General features: G+C 31.9%; 2 protein-coding genes across 6 annotated transcripts; both read right to left on the bottom strand.

The window, feature by feature from the left end:
• Positions 1-515: 515 nt before the first annotated feature.
• On the bottom strand, positions 516-23,224 carry LOC145328829 (uncharacterized). The gene is made up of 8 exons (XM_080172736.1): positions 23,155-23,224; positions 22,146-22,214; positions 17,903-17,966; positions 17,049-17,152; positions 2,740-2,810; positions 1,978-2,060; positions 1,598-1,658; positions 516-802 (listed from the first exon to the last, which is right to left on the bottom strand). The coding sequence occupies exons 1-8, from the start codon at positions 23,222-23,224 to the stop codon at positions 767-769; spliced, it is 558 nt and encodes a 185-aa protein (XP_080028862.1). The 3' UTR covers positions 516-766.
• On the bottom strand, positions 6,412-14,191 carry LOC145328827 (uncharacterized). Of its 5 annotated transcripts, none has more exons than XM_080172731.1 (7): positions 13,163-14,191; positions 12,817-12,945; positions 12,426-12,619; positions 11,985-12,161; positions 11,025-11,611; positions 10,812-10,913; positions 8,150-9,857 (listed from the first exon to the last, which is right to left on the bottom strand). In XM_080172731.1, exons 1-5 carry the CDS (start codon positions 13,557-13,559, stop codon positions 11,294-11,296), a joined length of 1,215 nt encoding a protein of 404 aa, XP_080028857.1. In that variant the 5' UTR covers positions 13,560-14,191; the 3' UTR covers positions 8,150-9,857; positions 10,812-10,913; positions 11,025-11,293. The 5 variants fall into 5 exon arrangements, with proteins under 5 accessions (XP_080028859.1, XP_080028861.1, XP_080028860.1 ...); XM_080172732.1 differs by having other exon boundaries at positions 8,150-9,054; XM_080172733.1 differs by lacking the exons at positions 11,985-12,161; positions 12,426-12,619; positions 12,817-12,945; positions 13,163-14,191 and adding exons at positions 6,412-6,794; positions 7,165-7,335; positions 7,706-7,872 and having other exon boundaries at positions 8,149-9,857; positions 11,025-11,295.
• Positions 23,225-23,239: the final 15 nt, after the last annotated feature.

Genomic DNA, 23,239 nt, shown 5'->3' with positions numbered 1-23,239 from the left:
TGTTACTCAAAATACACTTTTTTAAAATTTAATTCTTCTGTTGACCTAAATAGTTACTTTGGTGGCCTTTAAATAAATGTACAAAATTTCATCTCTCTGTATTTACTGGCTACCTAGCGCCTGGTGTCAAAAAATCAACAGATAACTTCGGTTTTAACAATTTCTTAGCAATGTGCAGGCTTTTAGCTCTTCTGCATATTTCAACTGAAACATTTAAGGCATGACATGTACGTTTAGCTGTTTGGCAGCTGGTAGCCTGTAAAATTCAAAGGTTTTTTGAAATAATCGTTACCAGGAACATTTTACCGTGGACTGCACTAGATCCAATATATCTCTTATAGATAAATAAATACAAATAATATTAACATGAATTAATAGGGTGTTTATAAAAACTAGCACAAGTTGACGTTCAAAGTAGCAAAGGTAAAAAAATTAATTATATTTCTTTGGAATAACATAAATATAAGAAATTTTCAAAAAATCAAGCTAACACATAAACGACTATAATATAAGCGATAAGTATTGGTGAACATGGAAATTTTAGAATTTTTAAATAATATTTGCAATATCTATTTGTTCTCAAATATGTGGTCATAATTATTACATTCAACAGACAAAAAGACTTGTATAGAAGCTTCAGTACTCTAAAGTGTATATTATAATGGAAGAACTTAAAATGCAAGTGGGATATTGGCTTAAAAACCAAAAAGTAAAAAATCAGATTATGTTCGAAAGATTTTTGAATATCCAATAAGTTCGGAGTGTTCTAGATAACATCTTCTTGGCATTTGAAGTATTTAGTCTGAAATTAGAACATTTATTAGATAAAATTTTGTCAATAATATTTATTGAAAAATATCATACATAAATAAAAAAAAGAAATAGTACTTTTTAAACTAAAATTATTGACTTATTTTTAAATGATTATAGATCTTTTTTGTTTCTTGAAGATAGGACGTTCAATAAAAACAAGGATGACAACATCCATAAAAGCGAAGCTCTGAAACGGTAGGACAAACGGACATTAACACTTGTATAATGTCAGAACTGAATAATTAGAATGTAAATGTATAAGAGTCAAAACAAAATTGTAAGTAAATTTGTTGAAGACTGCTTGATACAGGATAATGTTTATGGACATACTTTTTAGGACTTGATTATAGAGTTGCTTCGCTTGTAATATTGTACTTTGTTGTCCCAGGAATCAGCATACCAAAAATCAGACCAATCGGATAATTAGGTCACATACAAATTTCTTGTTAAAAATGTAAAAAAATCAACATGTTTAAAATGAACGTACGGACATTCTGGTAATGATTATAGAGTTGCTACGCTTTCTAACTCGTACCTAACTTCTACAGAAATCACCATGCAAAGTTTGAAATCGATAGGACAATTCTAACATGCCTATATTAACGAAAAAAGCTATCCGTTATGGACGGACGGACCGACCCTAATTATACGAAAGCTTCGCTTTTAAAAGTATAGTATTTCAAGTATAAATAAAATTTCTCATAAAATTTTGAAACACGTCGCGACATTACGACGTACGGACATACAGATATGGTCTGGTTACAAAGTAGCTGCGATAATTTACCTTACACTCGCTAACTCTTTCTTTTCTCACTGTTTCTAAATATTTTTCTTGAGAGAATTTCCTGCAGAATAAAAATATAAATTATTTCGTTATTTCATTGTACTATAAATATAAAATGTAGACTTTCCCATCGATTTTTATTTTGATTTGCATAACTTTTTAGTTTACTGTTTTGGAGATCTTGTGCTTCATAGGTGCTGATGAATAAAAAATTATTAGTGGAACTATTAACCAAAATATGCAGTAAAATCATTCTAAATTAATAACAAAGCTGCTATTCTAAAAATTCAAATTTGCCTATTTTTTGATTCTCAGTGCAGGTTTAAATAATAAGTTTTCCCTAGCACCATCTCTCGACAAAAAATATTACTAAATCGAACCTTGAAATTCTTCTTTGAGTGAGATCAAAATTAGAAGATTTAGCTTCTTCAACACAGGCCCACAAGGAAGTTCTACAACTCTCCTATAAAACATAAAAGTTATAAAGTATGTTGGATCCATGAATCTTAGCAGAAAATACAATCCTTATATAAAAGTAACAGAATGTCTATCTGTCTCTCTGTGTGTACCGAAGGATTCATGTATTCGCTGAACCGTTGGGGTTTCTTGTACAGTGTAGCTTCTCTTAGGTCCTAGTAATGTATATAACTAGTTTGGGGGAAGGTACCACCAACCAACCTCGAAACAGAATTTACCCCTGTTAAAAATAAACCCCCCAATTTAAATTTTTATTTTTAGACTAAAATTAAAAATGGAGGGGTGGTTGTCGACTCCACCAATCAAAACTTCACCCCAAAAACTTTTCCTTTTAAAAAAGAATATCAAAAAATCGGGGTCTAATTTAACCTCCCCCTTCTTAAATTGCTCTTAGAGGACCTCTAGAGCGTAACCGATAGTAGGGGATAAATTTACTTATTCTGAGAATTATACCTTGATGAATTACGTAATTGATAAATATTTTGGAATCTTAACAAATTAAATCGGAAGAAAAATCTAATTAAATAAATAACTAAAAGTTAGTTTGAAATGAAACTATTATATGGCCCACTGGCTAACTTTGAATTTGAATATACTTTAGGATAACATTCTTATAAAAGACAATATTTTTACAAGAAACACTTTTTGTCTTTAAGAAAATATACCTTTTTTGTTTCTTGTGAAAATGATTCTGTTGTTTTCGCCATCTTATCCACGTCAAACCTACTGTTCACATCTAAAACAAAGATGACAACATCCATTAAAGCGAAGCTCTAAAATAAGAAGGACAAACGAACGTTCTTTTTTTATTATCTAAGCATAAAGATGTTTTGCTTATAATATTGGACCTTGTTTCTCCAGGAATCAGTATTCCAAATATAAGATGAATAATTATATCATACAAAAAGTTATAAATCTGAATGTTTTAAATGGACTGGCGGACTTTCTGGTGTCAATTATAGAGTTGCTACACTTCCTAAATCGTACCTAACTTTTATAGGAAACATTATCTAAATTTGTAAATCGATAAGACAATTATAAAATGTCTAAAATAGCGGGGGAAAACTAACCGTTATGAACAGACGGACGAAAACGATCCTAATTATAGAAAAGCTTTGTTTTTAAAAAGTTATTATACATGCAAATCTTTTCTCTAATATTTTTTGTTCGTTAAAGGGCGAATATAGGTTCGATATGATATGAGCTTATATGAAAGGTGCCATTTCATACTTTTAGAATATCTATGCCAAATTTAAAAATTCAAAAAAATCCTTAAGTAGATTTTGCAATTTTCTGTTTCAACTGAACATATGATAAATGAGATTGACGACAAACGGTTTATTTTAGCCCTTTACAAGACTTTTTTTTGACTATTTTGCTTAAGTTTGATTGACTATTACAATGGCACGCATCTTAAATGATAATTTAAATGTTTATTATTTTAGATTATATACTATTTAATTCAATTTTTAAAAAGCGTAGAAATAATTTGCGTAAAAGTTTTGACTAGGGTAAATAATACGTCTTAAAGTTTATTTTCTGTACAAAGATCATTGGTTAATTCTGGAAAATATAAAAACCCTGATGTACGCAATTCTAACACACACACACACGAACCTTAAAAAAACAGGGATTTGAAATCATTCTTCCTCCAAGAAAATTTTATCAATTATTTTTTTTACTTTTTACATTATTTGATGTTTTTTTAAACTTTTAAATATTTTACTTTATATAATTTGTATTAAGGTAGAAGATGGGTATATTTACCCCTGATTAATTGGTTTCCACGTTATTACGACTATCCTTTAACAAAATCTTTTTAATTCAACCTTGCTACGAAGCCTTGTGTGATGCTAGGGTAATTGAGTTCTTAGGGAACCACACTTATTACATAATATTATCTTGAGTTAGAAAGGTTTTAAGCTATAAACAGACTTATACAATTAGATATGTCAATATCCTTAAGTTATTTATAATCTATCACATAGCGATTCTAGAGCAAGAAACTTTAACTTTCAGCAATCAACAAACGAAAACTTCAGTCCTATGTAATTTTGGGTCCAGAATCATAATCTGTTAAAACTAAAATCCTATGTCTTCCTATTTGCAATAAAATCGCATTAAAATTGCAACAAATATTTGCGATACCTTATTTTCATCTTATAAGAAACAATAATCCATTTTGCTAAAATAAAAATTAAAGTTAACCATTTATTAAATACTTTCATATCTTTAAATTTGCAAAAAAAGATATTTTTTTGCAGAATAATGCCATTTATGTCAGCGATATAAAAAGTCTCCTTAAAAACAGATTGTTAGAAAAAAAAGTAAATGTAAGTATTATAATATGTTTTTCTGAAGTCATTTAATAAATTTATACAGTAAAAACCAGAATTGTGCAACTTATTTCAATGAAAAGCCAAAAAACGTAATTTGCAAAAAAATTGCAACCCCTAAATCACCTAGAAAAATAAACTTTTAACCAAACTGAAGTAATATGTTTTAAAAAACATTAAAAAATATTAATCTTTTATAAAAGAAAGTTTGTTAGAAAAGTTCTAATCAAATAGAACAGGGCAAAATTATTTTTTCAAAATGTAAACAAACACTTAACTTTGAATATTTCTATACTTTTCCTAAAACTTAAAAATCAAATCGTACTTAAAATCAATGTTTTGTTTGTTAAATCTTCTTGTGGCAAGATTTTTAAATGTTATTTTTTCAGATGTATTGAATAATCATAAAAAAAAGAAAAAAAATTGCATTAAGCCGATTCAAATATATTAAATATTTCCTTATAAAGGCAGCAAAATAAAAAAAGGTGTTAAATAAAAATTATTTATATTTATTTCTTAAGCTGTATAACTTTTAAAAAAATTTTAAAACATGATTTTTGCTAAAATAGATATTTTTCATTAAAAGGAAATATTGTTTATCAAATCAGCTGTTATCAAAGAATATATCGTTTTCTTATGTTGGGCTACGAATAGTAATTTCAAGGGATCGACAGCCGCGCACAAGCCTAAAATTCCGCAGGTGTGCAAAATAAGATTTTAATAAGGAGAATTGTCTGTTAAGAAACAAGTTTAGATTTTCAGCTTAATTTTAAAGATATAATATGACGATTTAACTGAGGCTTACCCGCGGCTGTTGAACCCTGTTAATTTAAATCAAAAACTATATATCTTTAACAGTCTTTAACCCTCAAAAGTAGGACCCCTTTCCGCATCTTAACCAGTTGTACTTAGCAGCTCCGCCGCAGATGGTGGTTGGCGGGAAAACTGTTTCATGAAATTTTTTTCATGAAGCTTTAGTTTAAAATTTTTAGTTTCCAGCCTAAAATATAAGAAGTAGGATGTCCTCCTTATTGAATAAAACTCAAATAAAAGTTGGGTACGATTTAGGAAGCGAAAAGCTATATATTTCTGATATAAATGCTGATTTTTTACTCTTCTAACAGCTTTTGTTGATATAATTATCATATTCATCTGATTTTTAGATTACTCACAACAATTTTATAAGCGAAGCATCTCTATATTCAAATGTATGTTCTTCAACAGTATTTACGTAATTTTGCAACTTTATGTACAATTTTGTTTAATAACTACAAATTAATTGCCTGCTTATAAAGTTCTCACATTCTACTTTTGCACGCATCTGGGCCCTATTTTTTCATTTGCAAATTGAATACATGTTTGCGGGAGATAATTTAAATTTCGTCTTGGTTACCGCAAAATAATGCGGCACTGCTTTGACTGTAATAAAAAAACTCCAATGCTAATTGCCTGATAACACGTTTTTTATAGTATTATTTCTTATAAAATCAAATACGAACGCTAATGCATTAAAAATCTGTTATAAATTACAACAAATTAATATTATTATTTTTATACCACTGGGAGTTATTTATATGAACATTTATGTTATGTTGTGAACATTTTGTAACTTCATGTTATTCCATTAAAAACGTCTTATTTCGTTTCCTTATGCTACAATTAATATTTTTTATCGATCGATATTCCATAAATCACTAAAGAATCCGTCGAAAATAAGCTAAAAGAGTTTTAATATTGGGAAAATTCGAAGAATTCGATAAGTATTTAGGAACCAATCGAAATGAAACGAAGAAATTCGTGAGAATAATCAGATAAATAAAACCAGTTCGAAATCGAAAAATTTTATGGTAGGTAGTTATTAAAAAATTCTTTTTTCTTAAAAAAGAAAACATTTTAAGTAATCTGAAAAAATACTGAGAAAAGAACTAATATGCAATTTAAAAAATTTCAGTTTTATTTAAGCATTTTTTTAAAAAATTGAAAAGCATAAATAAAAATAATACAAATGCATAATAACTTAATTTGGCAGAGTTACTATGAAGGTTTGAGAAGACTCGATGGCTAGAAGATCTTCAAAATTTAAAAAGCATAAATAAAAATAATACAAATGCATAATAACTTAGTTCGGCAGAGTTACTATGAAGGTTTGAGAAGATTCGATGGCTAGAAGATCTTCACCGTTAGCTCTAACCTCCGGAACGTCTTGAGGGAGGGGATAACCATCGTTGTTGAGAGGGCATCCTTGGGGGTCTAGATAGCCCGAAGCTAACAAAATTTGGAAGATAAGAGCGCGGTTCAGGGGTGCTGAATGGGCTGAGGACCAAGAGGGAGTCGTCCGTGAAGCGATGGAATTGGAGGCTTGGTCTGTAAGGGCTGCTAAAGACCTGGGGACTGCTGTGCTCGAGGATTTTAGCATAATCTTGGAGAAAATCTCAATAAGCGTTGTATCGTCAATAGCTCGATAGTGTTGAGCTGTAGCTATGGAGCGCCATCTGCCTAAGACTCGGATATGATCATCGCTCATACCTAATCGAAAGGCAGATGACACTCCTAAGCTTTTAGCAGATTTAGATGTAATTTTATGTTTAAGTCCTAAGTTACTATAAATTAAGTTTACATCCTTCATTAAGGTGGAAGCTGAAATGGCGTAACGTCCATCCGCGACTAGGATTCTAAAAAAATATAATTACCAATAAAATTTTGTGACAACTTAAAAAAGAAAAATGTGTGAGTATATTATGCTTAAAAACTCGCCTAGAAGATTTCGAAGTGGTACCATTCCCTGTACGGGGCAGCAGATAGCTCGTATCCAGACAGGAAGTATCTGATGAATACAACCGGAGCCTATTGTAATACAGGACCAGTAGAGAATAAAGACAATATTCTGATCCATTGAAGATCACGTAACTGGTGGAGCCCTCAAATCTAGAAAAATAATGTTTATGTTTTTGTGTAAAAAACGAACGCTATTCTAGATGAAATGCAGAGTTGAAGAATGCATAAGAAATTTGAAAAAAGATTTTCTGGAATTTTCTTTAACAATTAACAGTAGAAAAATAAGTATTGGTTAAGAAAATTATTTGTAATTTAAAACATTTTAAACTAAGACATTGAAAATCTTTGAAGAATTTTTAATAAGAATTAGAAATTATTTTGCAATTATAATGTAATTTCCAATTTTATATTAAGTAAAAATAAATAGAAAAGAATGTCGTATGATATTTGAAAAAATTTCTGGAAAAAAATTTTTGAGAAAGAATTGAAGAAAGATTTTTTTTTTGTTAAAAATAAGTACCTAGGGTCAGTCTTAGAGGATCTGAAGGTTACGCTCATGGCTGGCGTGTCTCCTAGTGTGGTAACCGCTAGATCACAGGCTCTTAATCTTAACAGGTCAGATATGCGTGCGCACAAGCTGTACTGAAGGTGCTGAGCCACGATTGCTCGGAGGGTCACAATTGGAATCTTAAGAAAACAAAGTTTCTATTAGAAAATAATATTAAAAGAAAAATACAAAAGCGGAGAAAAACTCCATGTCCTAAAATAGTTGGCCCAAAAAACTAAATTCGAATTTTTAAGAAATAAGCTTTCTATTAGAGATCAATGTGAATATTAGAAAGACGTAAAAAATTCCGTAATATTAAATGTAGTTTGATCCGACAACTTAAAAATAGCTAAGTAATAAGTATGAATCAAAACTATTTGAAAAAAGGATTTATTGATTCATATGAAACAAATTACCTGATCTGGATTCTTTAGAAAAGGTGTCACGTGCTTGTCGATGGCCAAAGTCAGGTACTGTATGGGCAGTTTAGGCGCTTTTTTGGTCAAAGGCTGTTCTGCAGAGGCTCTTCTCGTGATTCCCTGATACATTCTTTCAATTTGAGGGGTCCAAGGGGATTTCATATCTAAAGCACTGGCTAAAAAATCTATTGCGCCTGCCAATCCGACTACGGCGGATTTTTTAGCTGCGGAATCCTCTAAGTATTCAATGTAGGCGGCTAAATCCTTTTTTGAAAAATTTAACAGAGATTTATTTCTGTTTTCGCAAAATATTTCAAAACGGCGTAATGTACGATTGTGGAGTAGCTGCGTGGACTTAGTTCTAGAAGACGCTGTCAATTTTATATGGCGTTTCCTTTTTTCGGAAAGGTTGTATTTCTCTAAAACTGACGGAAAATACAGAGGGCCTCTTTTTTCTAGAGGTCTATTGTCTTTAAAGGTTTGTAACTGAGCATTAAACTTATGGTAATTTACAGTGGAATGTTTGAAAGACGTTCTCATTGTAAAGATGCTGAAAAAATTTTGTACAATTCATTAAAAAACATATTGATTAAAATTGTGGTAAAGGAATGGCATAGTCTTTACCGGTATGAATCAATAAAGCGAGAGTTTTAAACGTCTTATGACCGTTGAAAAGATTATTTGGCGTAGAAGCAATGTAGTAAGGATCCCAGAGCAAAAAATTTTTTACAAAAGAATTAAAATAAGATCCTTTAACAATACAATTCCAGAAAGGGTATGTCGGCCATAAGGGCAAAACTACCACTGCTGTTATATCCTCATATAATTTTAATTTATTAAAAACACGAGAAAGGAGAGAAATCGGTGGGTGGATGTAGTAGCATTCTGAACTGGTCAGGGAAACTGTGAAAAAATCAATATCAAAACAATTTAGTTGGGGGAAGGGGGAAATGAATTTCTCTACTTTACAATTCTTAGATGTTGCGAAACAGTCAATGGAAATTTTGATAGAAAAATAATTTTGAAGAAATTGAAAATCATTAGAACTAATCCCAAATTCATTTGAGGATTTAAAAAGCTTAGAGCCTAAATCTGCTAAAGTAATAAGTGAACTGTCTCGGGGCATCCATTTAGGTATAATACGGATTGCATATTGGAATTCTAGAATTTTTAATTGAATTAATAATTTTTGAATAACTAAATTACGGCTTCCAATACGCAAAAAAGAGTAAAGGCACATGCTATCTGTTATCCAAATAACCAGCTGTCCTTTAAGGGTAGCGAAATAATTGCTATAATGTTCAAACGCTTTAACTATACTTAAAAGTTCTCTATGGCCTGAAGATAATTCAGCCTCTTGTGGAGTAAATAAATAATCAGAGATAATCTTACAGTCTCCAGCTTTGAATGAAAAGGCTGAGTGGTCAGAAGCGTCTGACACAAAAATATTACAATGTTTATTTAAATCATTAGGATCAATGTTGTCAATTAAGAAAGATGTTTGATGGGGGGAAAAAACTTCTATTGTTTTGGATTCAGTACGAATTGGTTGCCCGTTTAAAGAAACAAAATGTTCTTTACAGAGGGACAGCTCTTGAAACATATCTGCATTGACAAACAAAGCTCCTTTCCAGCCATACTGTGAGGTGTAAACACCAAGGGCATGATTAGAGTTTCTTGCCACGACGCGAATAAAATCTCCATGACTAAAATATGCATGACATAGTTTGCCTAAAAAGGAGGCTAACATAGTAACATCTACAGGATCGTTAGAATCAAAAGCAGTTAAAATTTTATCAAGAAGAAATAATACTTTCTGAATTTTAACAATGGGCAAGGAAATTATCATTTTACTACTATCAAGAATAAAACCTAAATATTGTATACGACGAACAGGTTCTAGTTGACATTTAGAAAGTTGAAAATGCCAACCTGCACATAGTAAAACTGATAGGACAAAGTGAGTACTAAGAAGACATTTAAAATAATTAACTTCGACAGTCAGGCCGTCATCAATATAGACACTCACGTCTATATTGTGACGGTGACAAAAATGTTTAACTGGGCGTATCAAGGCATCAACTAGAAATACGGCTGAGGCAACCCCGAAGGGAAGCCTCAAATATTTGTAAAAAGAATAGGAATTATCAGCATTTTTATAACAAAAACCAAAAAGTTCAGTAATGGCAGGATGTAGATGTACTTGATGGTACATGCCCCGCAAATCCCAAGATGTAAAAAATACATCCTGAGAAATGCGAGGCAGCACTGTCTTAATATCATTTAAAGAGACGTTCTCTGGCTGGAGAAGTAGATTAATGTGGCGAGATAAGTCGATGCACAATCTAAAAGCAGGAAATATTTCGAAAAAATTAAAAAAGAGGTGAAAAAAATGAAAGAATTTTTTAAAAAATTTGAATTTGAACAAAATAAAAAATATTTGAGAGGTAGGGAAAAGAATTAAAAACGAAAAGAATATTTTATAAAAAAGAAGGGTAGAAAAAGAGGGGAATCAAAAAAAAATTTGAAAAAGAAATTTAGGATAATATTTGTGTCGAAAAATTTCCTGAGTTTAGTTGTGTTAGTTAAACTACATGTTCTGCTAGCTACCGTAAGAGGTGAACAACAATAAGGCTGATGATCGATTTGAGCAATAATACCTTTGTCTAGCAAAGATTGAATCTCTTGACGGACAAATTCTGGATTGCGGACAGCGCTATTGTTGTTCTTCTCGAAATACGGTAACACTGGAGATGTAAAAACTTAAAAAAGATAGATTATGGAGAATAATTGTAAAAAAGAAAACAAAAAATTTTTTGGAACAATTTCATATAAGAAATAAAATGTGAAAAGAATTATTCTCAATAATCTACCTGGTTGATATCCAAAGGTAAGTGTTTGCAAAACAAAAGATGGTGCATGGAGAATATTTTTATAGAAATTAATTGCTGTAAGTGAATGAATCGAATAAGCTGGCGAATAACTAGATAAAAAATCCGATTGAATATCATATAAACGTTTATAATGGTCATAATCTTCTGTGAAACAAAAATTTTTTAGAGAAGCGATATGAAAATTTGGAATGTCTGAGGTAGGTATCTGTAGGTTTAAATCTTGAATAGCGTAAAGCGGGGTGGACTCATTATTTGGGGTTGGCGGAAGGACAGTCTTCGACTTTATGACCTTCGCCGTTACATCCGTGACAGCGAAGAGATCCTCGACCTCGTCCTCGAGATCCTCTACCCCTAGGGTTTGAGCCTCCATTTGAGTTAAACCGGCCGTTAGAGAAGCCGCCACGTGCTCCTCTGCTATAGTCCCCTCGAAAGTCAGGCAGGGAATCTGAGATCCGTTGCTGCTGGGTGGTGAGGTAGCGTCTGTTGCCTGCTAGCGCCACCCGGTTGGCGTGGCCGATGTTTTTCGAAAAAGCCAGTTCGATATACCCGATGGAGCTTTCAGCTATCTAGATAAAAATGAAAAATCTTTATAATTTGGAAAAGATATGTTAATCTTTAGCTCAATGAAAAGAAATGTGTCGTAGGAATTATCTTTCCTGTAGATAAAAATAATGAAACTTAAATGAACTGAAAAATAATGCAAATGTCACAGAATAATCTTATGAACCTTTTTTCTGTGGTGCGGGAGCTAATAAAACTGGTGTGAATCAAATGTTTGCACGTCTTCATTAAAAAAGCACATTTGAAAAAATAAATGTCATAAATATAAAACGATTCCTAATGATCGAAGTTGTACGTAAAAAATAAGAAAAACTAAAAAATGGCATAGGTTTAGTTATTACAAAACGAAAAAGAAGAAAAATTTTATGAATTTCTTGCCTTTATTGCTTGATAGCAGGCTTGCAGCGACTGCTGTAGGTCATATAACAAGTTCTTGGGGGCTTTCAGCGCCACAAGACGCTTCGCAGCATCCTCGACATAATTCTTCGAACGGCAGGTGTCTCTTAAGACACATTTTAAAAATGTGAGAGAGACGTCATTCTTTTCTTCCAAAGACTTAATAGAAAAAACTATTGTGAGATTTCCAAGAAAAGAATTTCAAATTTGAAAAAAGATAAACAAAAACTTAATATTTGAGATAGCAAAAAATACTTAAATGTGGAAAAGAGAAAAAATTTTGTAAAGAAATGTAGAAAAGAAAATGCCCTTAACCCAAGATAACTGCCCTTTTTTTGTTTAAAATAGACTAAATAACCCCTACATATATTAAAAAATATATGTTTGACCAAAAATTTTTTTTTCAAAAAATGTTTTTCTTACGTTTAAATGTTCGAAGAGGCGTTCCCGTTCGGCATGTATGTCTGCTGTCGTCATGCCAATCCAAGCAGGTGGGTCTGACAGTATTTCAGCTGCTCGCCGGAGGCGACGTCTAGCTTTTCGGCCGCCTACTAGTTGGCTGCTACTGTCGGAATCGGAAGAGTGCTTCTTGCTCTTCTTCTTTTTCTTCTTCTTTCCTAAAGAAAGAATGTATGAAAGCATAATAATCCGAAGAATAACGTCAAATATTCAATCGGTGTTCATAGAAAACAAGAAATTTTGTCTTTCAAATAATTGAACCAAAATAAATTTCTGTAATAATATCGGAAAATTTTCAATAGTTCATACATGAGAAGAAAGAAAGGATTTCCTTTTTAAGTATTGAAAAAAGTACCTTTTCTTTTCCTTTTAGGTTCATCTGATTCCGAAGAACTCGACGATGACGAGAAAGAACTGGTAGAAGAGGAACTACTAGAGTAGCGTTTCTTCTTTTTTGACTTCTTACGTTTAGGGGAAAAATCATCTAAAAATAAAAAGATTTAAAAAGAATAAAAATGGAAAAAGGTGTAAGGTAGTAAAAAAGAAAGAATAAAAAAGAGGGGGGGGGGGAAAAATTAAAAAAAGTTTGAGAAAGAAAATGTTTGGAAGGGTAAAAAATTTGTTAAGAAGACAAATTTCATATGAACTTCAATTTCTAAATCAATGAATCAAAATCATGAGAACTAAGCATGAAATTTTACCTGAAGACACTGAAGCATGTCTGACAGGCATCTTAACTTTCTCAGATTCAATATGTGGAGCTGCTGACACTGAAGGTCGCGCTGGAGCTGCAGACTCTTGAGGTCGCGCTGTCATTTTCGGAGGCTGATTAATTTGTGGCACAAAACCTATCCCCGGCAAATATGAGCCCGCTGGGGGAAGGTTGTTTAACCCCAAGGGATCTTTCGGATCCTGGGGAATAATAGTTTGTGCGACCGATGACGGACCTGGAGCTACAACCGACGAGGGAGCTGAGGTATTGACTGGGGCTGAATAGGATCTAGCCAAATTTGTGGTTGGAACCACTGTGGATGCGGGGGGGGGGGGATTATTATCCTCATCTGAGGAGTTGTGTGAATGTCCTGTAGGAACAGGCATTTTTAGGTCTGAAGAGGAAAATTTAAATTTAAAGAAAAAATTTAACAATAATGTTAAATTAAGGAAACATCCACGAAAAATTTCATGCAAAAATAATAACAAATAAAAACATGCTGTAATTTTTAACAATTCAGTATTTTGTAAGAAAAGAAAAATTGAAAAAGGAAAGAAATTTTAACTTATTTCAAGAAAATAGTGGTGAAACAATAATTGAAAGAAAAATAAGAATTGTTTGTAATAAGAAAGAAAAAGAAAAATTTTAGTAATTTAATTTAATCAAGAAGTGACAAGGTGTTGCGACATTCTGCTTCGAAATCTTTAAAAAACTGGCCAAAATTATCATAAACAGATTTTGCGGCGAAAAAATCGTCATCTAAAGTATGGTTAATTTCTTCTAATTGTTCTTTATAACAAGATGCACGATTAATCAACTCTCTAACTACTAAATGTTTATCAGTTTTACTTTGATAAACGACAAAATAATGCAGGTTTAAGCCTAAAATCTGCTTATAGGCAACTATATTTTGAGCATGGAATGACTTAACACTCCTGAGTTTATAGAACTCGAATGGTGTCATGATAAAAAACGTTGATCTGAAAAAAATGTTAGAGACATGAATAGGTAAGTATGTCAGTTTAGAAAAAACAATATTAATACAAAAATACCGGAATTAAGAAAGCAAAAAATAAAAAATTTCTAATAATAACTAAAGGGTTAGGGAGGGTGGGTGAAAACGTATTAAAAAACGATGTAAGAGAGAGTACTAGCTCTATCGGTGTAATGAAAACGAATGAAAATATGAAAAACGTTTTGTATTAAAGTAAGTTTTAGGAGATTTCAACTCGTGTGCCGGCAGGCTATAAAAACGTGCGACGCGCAAATTTTCGAGAATGCTCCGTGATGTATTTCAGCAATCGATCAATAAAATAATATCAATATTCCTCATTAATTCAACAAAAAATGGCCATTTTGTAACTTCATGTTATTCCATTAAAAACGTCTTATTTCGTTTCCTTATGCTACAATTAATATTTTTTATCGATCGATATTCCATAAATCACTAAAGAATCCGTCGAAAATAAGCTAAAAGAGTTTTAATATTGGGAAAATTCGAAGAATTCGATAAGTATTTAGGAACCAATCTCCATTTACTATTTAAATTCTCTTGAATAATCCCCAAATGCAAATAAAATCCCCAACTGAAAATAGTAAATGAAATAATACGTTGAAAAAACATATATATAATACACTAAAAACTAAAACTTACTGTTGAAAACGTATTAAAAAACGATGTAAGAGAGAGTACTAGCTCTATCGGTGTAATGAAAACGAATGAAAATATGAAAAACGTTTTGTATTAAAGTAAGTTTTAGGAGATTTCAACTCGTGTGCCGGCAGGCTATAAAAACGTGCGACGCGCAAATTTTCGAGAATGCTCCGTGATGTATTTCAGCAATCGATCAATAAAATAATATCAATATTCCTCATTAATTCAACAAAAAATGGCCATTTTAGCAGACAATTATTTATTTTAAATTTATAAAGGTAAAATTTTCAGGGATATAAAAAAAAGTTTAGATTTTTTTTCATTTTAAAAGATAATTTAATTAATTGTCAATAATCGTATTTCAATATAATATATTTTTGATAGGCAATATATTAGTCCTAAAAATTGAAAGTCGTCGTACTGATTTTAACCCTTTACAGTCGGGCCCCTAGCCGCACCTTAATCGGTCGGGGGGGGGGGCGTTCAACGCCCCCCCTTATTATCTCAGTTCCTATTAGAGCTAGAGGGCTAAATTTTTTTGTGCAAGTCCCTTGTTTGATAATGAATTTCCGACCTTTTATAAGTCTAAGTCAATTTTCGCTTCCTTCACCCTTTTATTTAACAACCTTTGTTTTTAGGTCTTTTTTTACTTAAAAATTTCAAACGGCTGTAATTTTCTTATTTTTGAAGCTAGAAGAAAAATTTTTTTCCAAAAAATGTTTAACTTTATGTAAATTTTACATTTGAAATATCAAAATATAAAATTCAGCGGCCGCAGCTGTATTTGGCAGCTGCCAGCCGCCGCAGTCGGCGGTCGGCGGGAAAACGACGGCGGATCTTCATGAAATTTTAATACGTTATGTAGACATGTCAGAAAAGCTTAAGTTTAAAATTTGAAGTCTCTAAGTCAAAAATTGCGGCCACAGGAGCCTTTTAAAGATTTCTGGAGACCTGGAGGATCAGGACCTGCAGGATCATACCTGGAACCTGAAAGTGACTTGAACACCTGTATTTTATATAAGGATGTACTACTAGAGGATTTTTTAGTATTTTGGTATGATAAAATGCTTTGTTTTAGTCAAAAAAATATTTTTGCTCTTTACCTGGATGACCCTGCCAGGTTTGCTGGCATCCTGTGCCCGCCAGGATGGAGATATTCAAAAAATTCCAACTCTCAGTTATGTGTCATACCCATACTTAAAAAGTCAAGCGGTTTGGGCTCTTTATCTTTCACACACAGAAAATGAGATAGAAAAAACCGGAGGGGGGGGCGTTCAACGCCCCCCCCCCGACCGTTAAGGGTTAATGATAAGGTTTTTAATTTAAAAAAAAACTTAAATATCTCTGAAGAAGGGGAAAGAAGGATTTAACTGTAAATGAAAACATGAAATATAGGCCTTAATTTTATCGCCACACTTTGCGGATTCTTGCGGAGAGGTGTGGATAGTATAATTCGCCTCTAACTCGATGTGCTATATAATGGCACCTTTGAAATAAGCTCATATTATATCAAACCTATATTCGCCCTTTAATCTGTCTTTTGATTAGTTGGTTGTACGAATAAAAAAAGGTAAGGAAGAGCTACATATTGCATCGAATTATAGACAGCTTTCTGCGGATAGAAAAATCAAAAAGATTAACATTTATAGTAGATTTGTTGGCAAAGGCCATCAGCCACTAAGTATTAGTGGCTGATTATTTGATTATTTGTAGAAAACTGTTTGTAATACGATAAGATATATGATTTTTCAGTATGGCTTAGAGTCGGTTTTAATCCAGCGGATATTATTCGGTTTCGAAGCAATACTAGAATAATCTTTAATTATCGCATCGTATAATAGACAGCTTCCTGTGGATATTAAAATAGATTTGATAAGATTAAAACCAGTTTTGCTATACAAGGGTTTTCAGTATGGTTCAGAACCAGTTCTAATCCACCGGATATTAGAGTAAAACACTAGAGGGAGAAAGGGTTAAATAACTGAATCTCCCCATCGCAACCAAATTGTGCAGCAACCTTTCTATTAGGTCATTGAAAATCAACCAATGGTGTCGCTTATATTAACACAGCCAAGTAACAGATAATAATTTAGAAGCAGAGAAAGAGGTCTTTGAAAAATGAAGGGAGGTCTGTATATATATACATACATCTATATTGTTCACCGGATATTAATCGGTTTAGAAGCCATTATGGAAAACTTAATTCTAACATTTGGCTTACCTATTGAATTGAATGTATCTATGGCGTCGTAGACGAAATTAGCCAGCGCAGAAATTATACTTGTTAGAGGACTTATCACTGGCGTCTCATCTTTTTCGTCTCTGATCAAAAATTCAAATCAGCAAATTATACAATCTTGTCAAAACCTCAAGAAAAGCCAAAAAATCGTTCTGGTCTTATGCACTCTATCAACATCCCAAATTGACAAAAACACACCCACTTTTTGTCAAAAACACGGTAGTTGTATTTTTGCTAGTGGTAGAAGTGGCAGCACCCCTTAAAAATTAAATTCTCATTATCTTTTTTCAAATTTCACCTGTCCTCATTTAGAATCCACTGTGATTGATAATCCCTTTCGAATGGATTTTACTCGCAAATTAAAGTAGTTTCGGAGACTTTAATGCTCGAATAAACAAACACATGTTTTAAAAATGTTGTAAAAAAATTAAATTTTAGAAATTACAGATTTTTCTTCTATTTACATAATTTGATTTTTTCATAATATTGTAAAAGCAGTCCAAAATTATTAAAAACAAGGATGACAACATCATAAGTAACTAAGCTCAACAAAATCATGTAAAGAAAGAGAGATAATATGCAAAAACTTAAAGAATATCACGAAACCTTTAAGTTTATGTTTTTTGAAGCATGAGCAACAGACAAACGGATAAAAGTATGCATAGCCTAGATGCGCATATTTCATAGGAATCTTCACTTAAAATTTCAGCCGCCTGTCTTCAATAGCAGCTGAGAAAATCACATTTCCTCCATACAGGCAGACAGACTGATGGATAGACAAAATAAATTATAGAGTATCTTTAACAATTTTTTAAAATGATGATTTGAATTTCCTGTTGGTGGTGATTCCAAAGATATTTTTTGGAGGCAGGTATGAAAGTATATATGTACTCACCCACTAATATTACAGAATTAGAATATTAAGAAAACTAGGGCTTGGCTCCAGCCGCGAGTCTGCGGCTGTGGCTCTGGTTGATTTTAGCCTAAGATAAGCTAAGCTGTTTATAGTGCCTTTAAAAAATTGAATTTACAATAAAAATGACCAATAATAGGCCAATACACAAACTAAACTACCAATGGAAGGCCGGTATACATTTTAATTGTACAATAGTAGGCCAGTATGGCGTCATTTTTTATAGACACTATAAAAAGCTTTAAATTATTGCTCTGAATCTGCGCAGCTGCTAATGCGGCTGTTGTAGACATAGGCTTAAGATTGGAACTTGAAATTTACTTTGAAACCGATTATTAACAGCTGTATCATAACCGGTTCTAAGCCATACTAGAAATTCATGTATCGTATTATAAACATTTTCTACTAATAATTAAACAAGAATGATATTAATCTAATATCTTTTCATTATAATCTTCGTGGTAAGCTTTCTATAAAACGATGATGTTAATTATAACTAAAGTCACTTTTTTATTTATTTTGAATCTTCTCAATTTAGGAATAATGGTAAAAATGCGTTTATTTATTTCCATAAGAAATACTAAAATTATTTCACCTCAATATTTGAATCTAGCTATTAATGGCATACGGAGAAACAGTTAAACTTTCAACTTAGACCAAAGAAACCGTAAGAAAAATATAAATTTTAATAAGAATGCAATTTCTTGATCTGATTCATTTCTACCCAGGGATCTAAAGGGATAAGACAATGGATGATAAATTGATGTACATTGCCAATGATGATACACATAATTACCGCATCTGTAGATTACTATCAGTGGTTGAAACGTGTGTACACTCATCTTATTGAACCAACCAATCAAATTTCAATGAAAGTTCGCAAAGTTGATAAGCCATTAAGTTGTGTTTTCAAACGTTTCAACCGCTATTTTAACCCACAGAAGGGGTAGGTATGTGTAGCATCATTGGGGATATACATCAATTTATCGGCCATTGTCTTATCCCTGATATTTCCTTCCTTATTTCACCAAACACTTGGTTTCTGGATGACTGATGCATAGTTTGGTAATTTTTAGAAAAAGATAACAGGAATACCGGGAAAGGTAAATGAAAAATAGTAAATATCTGCAATCAAGAGCTGTATATTCTTTAAGTAATGTGTAGAAGAAAATAGTCTACAGTTTTTACAAACATTCAAGGTTCTCAAATTAAAGGGTTAGTAATCTGTTATGCTATTAAATAGGACAAAAGAGAGGGAAGGGATTAGATAACTGTATGTCCCCACCACGTGGACCCTGTGTCGACTATTAATTGGGTCTTTGAATAGCGTCGGGAATATTAACACAGCCAAGACGTTAAAAAAAGTGCAGAAATCAATTTGTTAGCAAACGAAAAAGGTCCCCAACACCTGATCGTTGTCTGGGTAATAAATCTATACGTGTACATTAATTGTTAAGCCAACTTATTATACTTTTTCATTGTCTCAGGTTCTATATACCATGATTAATCTTAGGTTTACCATAAAGGAAGGGGACATTAAAATAAAAATTATACTGGTCACCAAAGTTTTCTAACTTGTTGGCTTTATAACTTTGGAGACTTAAATCTTGAATGGGTTAAATAAAATTTGCAATGTCCAAATTCTAATTCTACAGAAGGGTAATTTTGTTTACCAATATTAGGGGGTTTTAATCACAATGGCCTTAAATACTTTTTTTATTGATTCAAATATCCATTTTTCCTAGCCACAGATGTAGAAATACTTGGTTAACTGAATTTCTTTGGCCTAAATTGTGTTTTTTCATTTGCGCGGTTTTTTTATTAATACAAAAAATATTTGTACTTTTTTCTTAGACTGTTTTTTTGCCAATTGTGTAGGGTGTCAGAAAATAGCCTGAAACCACCTAAAGATTTCTTTGATAAGTACAAGCTGATTGATCAAACAATTTTAGCGATTTAAAAAAAAATTTTTACAGAAAAAATCTTGAATTCAAAACCACTGAACCGAGCTAGGTCTTAGGATGGTTTTAGACTATTTATATAAATCTTTGAGTATGGTTTAGGCATTTCTGCTGAGCACCCTGAGCTAGAAGCCATGGGTGCAGTCGCTTTAAAATCTTCTTAACCACTGAACAAATATAGTTCTCCGTTACAATGTAGCTTCAAATAGGTCCTGGATGGGTTTATAACATTCTTTTAGGGGAGGTACCACAATTCTCCTTATATAATTTATTTATTAATTCTTTTTGAAACTTAAATTTAAAATGGGGGAATCGGCTTATCCCACCCTCACCTCAAGTGCCCCTAGAGGCCTCTAGAGGCGCGTAACCGCAAGTAATTAATATTTTGCAACATTTAAAGAACTTCTGTAAATTGCAGTGTTATGTATAAATTTTACCACTAGTTTTAGCATTTTCACATACATTCTCATCTAAAAAGGTGTTTTAAAATAAGAATTACAACTTTATTTACTTATAAGGATAAACGTATCCAACAGTTACAAAAATAATTACCAAAATATATAGTAAACAATAATGACAAGTTTGTCCATGATTAGAATAGCGTTAAAAGTTCACAATATTTAGTTCAAGGGGGTTTATTGCAACTTGGTAGGATATTTTGTTTCATTTCAAATGAAATTATGGGGGGGGGTATATAGATATACATATGTACTAGCCGCTTTGCCCCTAGAAGCTTCTATAGAGCCTTTGAAGTCAACCCCCTCCCCCCTTTCAATTGTAGTTTAAAAAAGAAAAGGAACTATGAGAAGCTAAAGGAACTAATGGAGAACCATATCGGTTTAGTGGTATACGCTAAGGTATTTTGTCCATTAACAATTGTTGCTCCCCGCCCCCAAAAGGAAAATTGCCTACAACTGATATTCAGTTAAAATATTCTCTGAAAAGCAACGCTTGATCAGTCAAGTCGCTAGCAAGATCATATGTTTATTAAAGACGAAACAACATTATTATACTTTGAATTATAGATTTTTCAAGCACTTAAATTAATAATTTAATTTAACAAAACTATTATTAGCAAAGCTTTCTCCTCGTTTGGTTTAACAGTTTTTTTTTTACCAATGCAGTTCAATGCATTAAAAGGTACAAAAATGCTGTAAAAACAAGCAGGGATCCTAATGGATAAGACAAAAGATGATAAACAATTGTGACCAATTATGACAAAGTTACCTTATGTAGTTTTTTTGGGTTAAAAAGTTTGGATACTTCTAGAGTTTGTAGAAATTAATCAGATTTAATAAAAGTACCCAAAGTTTTAAAGCCATCTCATGAGATTTGGTGTTAATACAAGTTTGGGTAACAGTGTAATTTACAGTTAATTGTCCTTTTCATCCTTTAGGAAAACAAAATCTTAACCAAGAACGCTTTTTTATTTTGACAAAAGTTTTACTAAAATTTTTAAAAAATCTTCCAAATACATTTCCCTGTGTTTATGTTGCACTTTACGGATATAATTTTGCATATTCATTTTAACTTAATTAGCGATGCTTTTCTCTTCTTTAATTTATGATTTAAAAGAACATTTTTTTACAAATATTTAACAAGAAAGTTAATTTTCATAAGTGGAATGGATACACGATGAAATTATAATTTGGCTTATAAAATAAAGGTATATATGATAAAAATTCAATTTTTTTTGCTATTAGGGAATAGAAAAGAACAACTCTAAGATGTATCTATGCTTATCTGATGCCTAACAACTAACTTATTGATTTAAACCTTTCAGTTATCTTGTTGGGGTATTCTAACCCCCCCCCCCCACCCCCAACAAAAATAGCCCTAGGAAAAAATTACCTAAAATTTTTATTTAAAATAAACCAACAAAATAAACATAATTTAAGTTCATTGAAATTTTATGAATAATAGTTATTTATCGAATCGTATTATAGACAGATTTCCGCGGATATTAAAATTAGAATATTATATAAACCATTTTAGTTAGTTCCAAGAAGTCAAAGGCCCGGGCCAAAAAAACAGGTATTAATTTATTATATTTTTAATATTCATAGAAAATTGCCTGTAACACGATGCTGTACAGGATTTTTTAATATGGCTGAGAACAGGTTCTAATCCACCGGATAAAAATCGGTTTCGAAGCCATGCTGGAAATAAATTTGTATGTTTTAATTCTAATTCTAAACAGTTCCTTGTTCCATAAAGATTTAGAAGTATCTGAGGGTTGGTTCAGGTAGCCGAAAAAATAACCATCTGTATCACCTAAAAATCAACAGATAAAATAATACAGACAAAAAGTTTTGGATGATGGACAAGCAAAACGAAGTAACGTTTTTTTCGCATTTTTACAGTATTTATTGATAGGTCGTAGGCTAGGTTAGGTAAGTGTTAATGATTGCCCTGCAGGTTTAGAGTTTCCCGCAGGGGCTAGAAATAGTAGAAAAGCTACTACTCGTTTTTTTCCATGATATTAATGTGTTTTATCTTATTGGATAAAAGTATTGTTTAATTTGAACCACTTACTGTTGACAGAAATTAAACATTTATATCTTTTTTGGCTTGGAGGGTTTCAGAAAAAAATATTTCATGGTTTTTAACAAATTATGTATAAAAGTATTTGATTTTGAAAATTTTAATTGGATTGGGCCAACAACAAATTAAAAGATCATTGTATTGACGAAACAGCTTATAGTGTCCAAAAACTGACGTCATACAAAACAAATGACCAATGATAGGCCTGAACACATCGTAATTGACCAATGGTAAATTGTATACTGGCCTATAATTGGTCATTTGTATTGTATGACGTCATTATTTATAGGTCACTATGCGCTGTTTTTGTATTGACTAAATAACATTAAATTCGGCTAGCTTAAACGGCTGTCATAACAATTAATCTCTATCTGGTAATCAAAAGAACCGGAATTAAATGGTCTAAAAAAACAATGATTTAAGTTGAAAATGTCTTGTGACACATTAAATAATAGTTAATCATCGTATTATAAACAGCTTTCCGCGGATATAAAAATGTATTATTAAAAGATTAAAACCAGATTTTTAAGCCCTGAGATCCCTTAGATTGTACATTTTTATTTTCGTAGAAAATTGGATATAATACGATACGATACATGTCTTTTTTAGTATGGCTTAGAACTGGTTCTAATCTAGCGAATATTTATCAGGTTCGAAGCCATAAAGTTACCTAAAACTGTGTAATATCCTGTGCCAAACATAAAATCTGGCCAGATTGGCGCGGCCCACTGATTACCCATTTTTCTGCAAATAAT

This window comes from Acartia tonsa, chromosome 9 (genome assembly GCF_053477335.1).
Source record: "Acartia tonsa isolate MP-2025a chromosome 9, ASM5347733v1, whole genome shotgun sequence".
Taxonomy (NCBI): Eukaryota; Metazoa; Arthropoda; class Copepoda; order Calanoida; family Acartiidae; genus Acartia; species Acartia tonsa.
The sequence above is the reverse complement of the archived record's forward strand: the minus strand, read 5'-3'. Positions and strand labels throughout refer to the sequence as shown.